We start from the raw sequence: 7,944 nt of genomic DNA on the forward strand, positions 1-7,944 counted from the left end.
CTTTCCTTTGCCACGAATTGATCAGATTGTAGATACTACTGCGGGATGTGAGCTCTTATCCTTTCTTGATGCTTACTCCGGTTACCACCAAATCAAGATGAAAGAGTCCGACCAGCTCGCGACCTCTTTTATCACACCTTTCGGCATGTACTGCTACGTTATGATGCCCTTTGGCCTCAGAAACGCCGGAGCTACCTATCAACGGTGTATGCTCCACGTTTTCGGAGACCATCTCGGGCGGAGCGTAGAGGCATATGTCGCTGATATCGTTGTAAAATCCAGGAAGGCGGACTACCTGGTTGCCGATCTCAGGATCGCATTCGATTGCCTACGGGCCAAAGGGGTAAAACTTAACCCCGAGAAGTGCGTATTCGGGGTGCCTCGAGGCATGCTCTTGGGTTTCATTGTCTCCCAGCGGGGCATCGAACCCAACCCTGACAAAGTCTCGGCCATCACTCGGATGGGACCGATCCGAGACTTAAAGGGGGTACAGAGGGTCATGGGATGCCTAGGGTCCCTTAGCCGTTTTATCTCGCGTCTCGACGAGAAGGGCTTGCCCCTGTATCGACTCTTGAGGAAAACCGAGCGCTTCACATGGACCCCCGAAGCTCAAGAAGCCCTCGAAAGGCTGAAGGCATCGCTCACCCGTGCTCCCATTCTTACGCCACCTACGAACGGCGAGCCCCTCTATCTATACGTAGCTGCGATGACCCAAGTGGTCAACGCGGTGATCGTGGTTGAAAGACAAGAGGAGGGTCAGGCTCTGCCCGTCCAGCGGCCGGTGTACTATATCAGCGAGGTGTTGTCTGAAACCAAGACACGCTATCCGCAGATTCAGAAGCTGCTCTACGCAGTAGTGTTGGCTCGACGCAAGCTGCGCCACTACTTCGAGGCCCACCCCGTCACCGTGGTCTCGTCTTTCCCTTTGGGAGAGATAGCCCACAACCGGGAAGCCGAGGGTAGAATTGCCAAATGGTCTGTGGAGCTGATGGGAGAAACACTCACCTACGCCCCTCGCAAAGCGATCAAGTCCCAAATCATAGGGTCTCTTCACCCTCGAAGGAATCACATTTCGAGGCCTTACTGATCAGGGGGTCGAAGCCTGGCCCTTCAGAGGGTTCGACAGGCGCCCCAGATCACCAGAGTCAGGGACTGCAGGGATGTGCCGTACAAGCTACCCTCGAATGCGGAGTTCGAGACATCCTACGCAGTGTTCAAGGCCAGTCGAGGGTGCCTGGAAGGGGGATCCCATCGAGGGAGAGCATCGAGCCCTCGGACCCTATCGAATGGGTCCGAGCCCCGCCTAGCGAACCCTCGCGAGCGCTTTATAGGACGTGTCTATGGACCACGAGCCGACCCCTATCGAACGGGGCACGGACGTCCGCTTGAACAACCCGCTAATAGCTCACTGAAGCAGCCATAGCTCGCGGCCCGGGCATGGGTAGCATGGTGCGCTTCACCCCTCCTCCCTGCGGAAGGGCGACGAGGGTCGTAGTCGAAGTCGAGGGTTTCCCCTGGACGCCTTCACACGGGCCTAGGCTCGGGGGCTCCTCGCACACCATGGTTCAAAACCACACCCTCGAATAAATCGACAACCGTCACTTATGAAGCTCCACGTGTAAACTGAACCCACCGCTATGAGCGTACGTTCCCCTAACGGCTAAAGCTGAATGCCGGATCGCTGTACCAGCACTGAGAGTGCCGAGGCCGGCTGAAAGAGTGCCGATGCCGGCTGAAAAAGACGCTGGACGGCCATCCCAGTAAAGCTACCCAACGGGACAATGTTTATAGCCCTTGGACGAGCACAAACTCTCCTCCAAGGCCTCGGGGGCTACACCCGCGGGTGCGCTGACGCGCCCCCGCGAAGGTGACTTCACACATATTCGAGGGTCGAGACTCTATGTACATCCCTATACCCTCGGGGATCCTCCCCGCAGAGGAGAAAGAGAACTTTATTGCTCAATGCAAATAAAGATTACAAAGGGTCACCGGCGCGAAGCCATCGAAAGATACAAACACATTGCCACCTACGTGGCAATTTTCCCTGTCTTGGGGAGGAGCGAGCGACGAAGAAAGGCACCAAGCCCCTAGCTGACGCAACAGCGAGGCTGCTAGGGATGCGAGAAGCAGCCCCCAGACCTCACAGGTCCAGCGGGATGCTCTCCTCGCAAGCCTTCTTCTAGTGTCTCCTCCACCGAAGACCGCGCGGGGGGTCAAGCTGGCGGACGGTGCCCTCCGCACCGTCTCCCCGAGAGCAACCTTGTCGCCGGGGGGGACGATGCAAAAAACAGCCGCCGGACCTGGCGCTAATGCCATGGTCAGGCGCCTCCATCCCCCTTCAGGCTAGGGGACATCGCAGAAGCATGACCCCACGGGCCCAATGCTCTTCTGCTGATCCCACTGAGCCTGGGGGATGGAGCGCACGCCCACTCCGGTCTTCCCCTGCCGCTCGCAAGCATTCTTCTAGCGCCAAAAGCCTAAAAAAGCCAGGCCACCCCATCTGGGGGCCGGTCACAAAAAGGCAAAGGAAACATTACAAGATTTAGGCAATGCTGGAAGAAAGAGTCGGGAGGCTGGAGAAGAAAGGGAACCCCACGACCCCTATTTATAGCTGCGCCGGGCACAAAGCTTCAAGCTTGTCAAAGAGCGGAGTCTTGTATCGCCCGTGACGAAGCGGCGCTCCATGAGCAAAGGATGTCCTCGGTCCCCGCGCCGAGACATGACCAAGCAAAATAAAGCGGAGCTGATCCCCTGGACGCTAAACGATGCAGCATCGGCTCTGGCCGGACGCCCTCGAACGGCGCACCATAAAACGACCAGGAGCGCCGGGGTCAAGGCCCTACGGGCTGGGCAGCGCGATGGGAGCACCAGCTGCCAAGCAGCGGGCGCTACCATCACCCTGGCCCCCCTCAGCGCGCGGACACGTCTTGTCCTTCAAACAAACCAACAAAGAGGCGCGCACCTCGAAGCACTCCCCCCACGGGCGTACTGTCCCGACCGGCGTGTTGTCACATCCGCCGGGCTGGTGCTCAGGCGCGTTTGGCGGGTGCGCGACATTAACTGATCACGAAGAAAGGAAAATCCCCGAATCACCCTTTGGCCGAACCCACTGATTCAACCAAAGCCTCGGGGGCTACTGTCGGGTATCACAATTAGGGACACCCTAATTGGGGTGATAAGATCGCTTTAAAACGCAAAACACCTGTTAAGGCAACTGGGCCCACGAAGGCCCACGGCCTGCTTCCCATCCGGAAGAAAGGAAAGGACTCAAAGGGAGCCCAGCATGCGGCCCATTTGCATCCCCCTTAAACCCGCCGGACAATCTCCGCCTCGCTCGAGGGTAGCGAATCTACCCTCGAGCGTGTGACTCATTTTCCACCCCCCTCGGGACCCTCGACCGCGCAACACACTTCCGCCTCGCTCGAGGGTAGCGGATCTACCCTCAAGCGGGTGACTCATCTCCGCCTCGCTCGAGGCCGTCTCTCGGCACAAGGGACAAACAACCCCGCCGCCCAACCGACCACCGTACGAAGGCATTAAAGGCCAGCCACTCCGCCACGGCTCAAAGGACGGGCGGCATCAGACTGCCACTCCCACAGTAGATGTGACCGGGGTCCCATCCGCTGACTCTGGTCACCACTCCGCCATCCCGAACACTGTAGCAGTGCCTTGGGACCTGCGACGCGGGACAAGACAGGCTCGGTACTGCTCCCGCCGACCTTCCGGACCCGCCTCCCACTGAGGAAGGGGTCCGGCAACGTCATGTGTCCCCCGGACCTTCTAGTGTGCACACCCGCACTCCGACCAGGGGGTCCGGGGCCGACTCGCGCCATTACTACCGCCGGGGCACTGTAGAACGACCGGCGCCATCCCCGCGGGACCAAGGACGAAATCCAGGACGACAGCGATGCGCGCCGGCTTCCCACAGTGTACTTCCTACAGTGTTCGACCACTGTACCCGCGATTCGGGGGAAAACGACGACTTCCGCACCCCTACACTCGTGTACGCCGCCCCCTCCTTGTGACTATAAAAGGAGGAGGCGGACCCCCTTTAAGCCTCTCTAGGCTCTAATTGGACTCTAGTCTGCTGGGTCTCTCTGGTTTCTATCTCCCAAGAGAACTCTCAGCACTACTGAGCACTCATCTCAACCGACGCCACTCCTAGCAGAGACTTGGGAGCCAACCTCCCTCTCTCGCCTCGCTTGTATCCCCTACTACAAGCACTCCGGGTGCAAGATAATACAGTGCCCTCGCACACCCCCTTTGCTGGACGTACGGCCCCGCGGCCGGAACCAGGATAAAACTGTGCATTACTGCGATTGCCTCTTGCATCATCATCTGGGACGAGGAAACACGCAGCATTTACTAGTTGGGATCCAGGCCCCCGGGTCGGGACACCGACACTGCTCGAAGATGCTGAGGACACCGCGGTCGATGACGATCCGGCACCCTGCCTCCTCCAGCTGCCCGAGGGAGATGATGTTCGCTGTGAGTCGGGGAAGGTAGTACACCCCCATCAGCGCCCGATGCTCTCCGTTCTTGCAGCTGAAGACGATCGTGCCGCTCCCCTCGATCTCTGTCACAGATCCATCCCCGAACCGAACCGTGCCGCAAATGTCGGTGTTCAGCTCGGAGAAGATGTCGCGCTCGCCCGTCATGTGGTTCGTAGCCCCAGTGTCCAGAACCCAACGGTGGGACTCCGGATCCGCACGCGGGCCTAGTTGGGCGAGGACGCGCTCCTCCCGGATGTCGACGTGGCGTCGTGGTGGTGGTGCCGATCTTGACGAAGTAGCGGCTGCAGGAGGGACGGCGAAGGCCATTAACAGAGTGCGATCGTCTTCCTCACCTTATGCGACATGGGCCTGCCCCTTCTTGGGCTTGTTGGGGCAGTCACGGGCCCAATGGCCGGTCTTGTTGCACTTGAAGCAAGGAGTGCTCGGCAGCTTGTTGGGGTCGCGTGTCGCGCCGCCGCCACGGCCACGCCGGACCACGCTTCTTGCTGCCGGAGCTGGAGCTGCCGCTGCTGCCGTCGTCGCCGCGCAGCTTCAGCTTCGCAAACCACTCCTCCTCACTAAGAAGGAGCCTGCCCTGCTTGTCGTAGATCGGGTCCGCCGGCGAGCCCTTATTCTTCCTGCGCTCCTCGACTTGACACAGACGCCCCACCACCTCCTCGATGCTCATGGTATCGAAGTCAAGGAGGGTTTCGATCGCAATCGCGACCTGCGACAGATGTTCAGGGACGGCCTCGAGCATCTTCATCACGACCTCGGCGTCGGTGATGTTCTAGCCGAGGATGCGCACTTGGTTGGCGAGGCCGGTGATGCGCAGGGAGAAGTCGTTGACGCTCTCGCCGTCCTTGAAGGTTATGTCGTTGAACTCCTTCAGGAGCTGCTTGGCGTTGGCGTCGCGGATGCGCTGCACGCCGACGCGCACAGTCTTCACCGCCTCCCATGCAGAATGCGCGGTCCGCTTGCGCGCCAGGGACCCAAGCATGTCCGCCGGGACGGCGCGGAGAATGGCGGCGAGTGCGAGACAATCCTCGCGGTACTCGATTACGTCGTCGTCCTCCGGCTCGACGGCGTGCCAGATCCCTTGCGCTTGCATGTTCACGCGCATCAGCAACACCCACTCCTGGTAGTTGGTGCGCGTGAGCATCGGGTACTGCACGGAGCCGCCGCCGCCCTCCCTGATGCGCTCGATGACGACTTCGCCGCACTGGCGTCCGCGGCGTGGCGCAGGGGATGGCGAGGCTCGGCGACGTCGTGGCGGGGATGGCGAGTTCGCGCCGTGCACCGGTGCTGAGGACGCAGACATGGCCGTAACGGCTCCGATGCCAATTGTTGGAACTCCGGCGAGCTCCTGGTGTCCAGAAAGACAAGGAACAAAAATCTCTTGCACACGAACAAATATTATGCACGCGAGAACAAGGTATTTGGTGCTGCGGAACTCGGCAGCTTTTCTGTTGTCATTTGATTGCTATATAAAAGAAACTAACAGCTAATCATGGCAGGTTTTCTGCCTACAAGCGCGGCACGCACGCCACTACCAGCCGTGCCATCCCACGACTCACGCCACGGCCGCGCAATACTCCTACGACGCGAGAAGAAAGGAGACGCTCCCCGCATGGACAGTGCATGCGTCAGGATCACAACTGACAAGCTAACAAACTAACTTTGTACAAGAACTGACTCGTCCAACGGGTTAAGCACAACATTGCATGTGCAGGCGGCCCTGGTAGTGGCAAGGGCACCCAGTGTTCTAAGATCGTCAAACACTTTGGCTTCACCCATCTCAGCGCTGGCGACCTTCTGCGTGAGGAAGCTAAATCTGACACCCAACAGGGGTAATGTAATGCGTCATCTAATACGTAGTTTGCTGCTCATCTGGTTAGCACCATCTTGGTTTATACCTTACTGACTTTCTTGTAACTTACGTGTGCCTTTGTTTCAATCAGTATGATGGTAAAGAATCTGATGCATGAAGGAAAGCTCGTGCCGTCAGAGCTCATCGTCAAGCTACTGTTCAAGTGATCCCATTAGCCACATGCCTACTACTAGTTCGTTGTGCTGAACGTAGTACTATCTACTATGTCCCTTTGATTTTGCTATGTGTTCTTTCTTTATTTATATAATAGATAGAATTTGGTATGTTTTCTTGTTACCAGATTAGCATTGAACCTGAGTTCGTACTATTCATCGACTGCCCAAAGGAAGATCTGGAGCGCCGCATTCTAAACCGGAATCAGGTTTCGTTCAAGTGATCCCATTAGCCCGAGGTTATTAATTTTGTCACAGTTAGCTGATTCATTCAGTGCTTTATTTGGGCCTTATGCAGGGAAGAGATGATGACAACATCGACACCATTAGGAGGCGGTTCCAAGTTTTCCAGGAGTCGACTATGCCTGTTGTTCGGTACTATGAGAAAACAGGGAAGCTTCGAAGGGTAATTTATTTTTATTTTGTGGCTGCTCTGATTTCTAGAGCAAAAGTACACTATGCATGCATGAAGTTTATATAATCTTTGTAGAATAAATATGAACTGTAACTAACCTATTATTTCATCACTTAAAAGTTAAAAAAGTACTGTGTTTCATATTTCCCTTTATACTCTACACATCTTCATAATAGGTCTCGAACTTTGCTTTTGGGATCTTGTCTGTAGGTTATTATGTAGCAACACTGAAAGTTCTAAGCACAAACTTGACAGGCAGAAATTTACCAGTTCTACTATGGCACATACTTTATGCGGTGAAAAGATTTGCTACTCAGATGTTTGTCATGATAAATGCTTTTGCTTGGTGAGATGAATGACCGCTGGCTGTGTTGCATCTTCAAGTTGATGGCGCTAAATCCGCTGGTGCAGTTTTTGAAGATGTGAAGGCCATATTCGTGCAACTGAACACCCAGGTATGGATTCATGTTCCAATTGCTTAGTTGAAGCAACATGGCTTCCTCCTAGTGTAATGTTCAAGTGTTTTTCCGGTTTGGTAGGCAAACCAAGGTAGCAGTGTGAGCAGAGTACAGAGCAATCCGTTCAAGAGGTTGCTTGACCTATTCTGTGGTGAGTATCGAGAGCGGCTTCCTCCTATAGTGCTACCATTACTCATGATTATATTGGTGGGTTCTGATTGATTATCAGGTTGCTTTGGGACGCGGGAGGTGACAAACTAACTAATGGGATGAAAGACTGAATCCATGGTCATGGTGTATATATATCCTTGTTCAGTCCTGAAGAGTAGAAAACAGCCGCTGTTGCTCAAGTGTGTGGTGTGCCTGTTGTGCAGATTCATTAGCATCAGTCTGTTTAGCTGTGTGGCGATCCATCCACTGCTACAGTAGTGTGTATGTACTGCGAAGGCTAGAGAAAGAAACCTGTTTTGTTTTTAGGAAGAAGTCCATATTACCCCTGAACTCTTTCATGAGTCTAGAATTCAACCCTCAACAA

The 7,944-nt window shown here is 55.7% G+C and overlaps 1 protein-coding gene across 1 annotated transcript; it reads left to right on the top strand.

Moving 5' to 3' along the window:
* Nucleotides 1–5,741: 5,741 nt before the first annotated feature.
* Nucleotides 5,742–7,670, top strand: LOC120662417 (UMP-CMP kinase 1-like). Its single transcript, XM_039941566.1, is given in 8 exon segments — nucleotides 5,742–5,778; nucleotides 6,226–6,343; nucleotides 6,455–6,560; nucleotides 6,665–6,745; nucleotides 6,835–6,941; nucleotides 7,334–7,406; nucleotides 7,491–7,560; nucleotides 7,639–7,670. Coding segments are annotated over 8 exon segments (624 nt in total).
* The last annotated feature ends 274 nt before the right edge of the window (nucleotides 7,671–7,944 follow it).

Source organism: Panicum virgatum, chromosome 2N (assembly GCF_016808335.1).
Source record: "Panicum virgatum strain AP13 chromosome 2N, P.virgatum_v5, whole genome shotgun sequence".
In the NCBI taxonomy this organism is placed as follows: Eukaryota; Viridiplantae; Streptophyta; class Magnoliopsida; order Poales; family Poaceae; genus Panicum; species Panicum virgatum.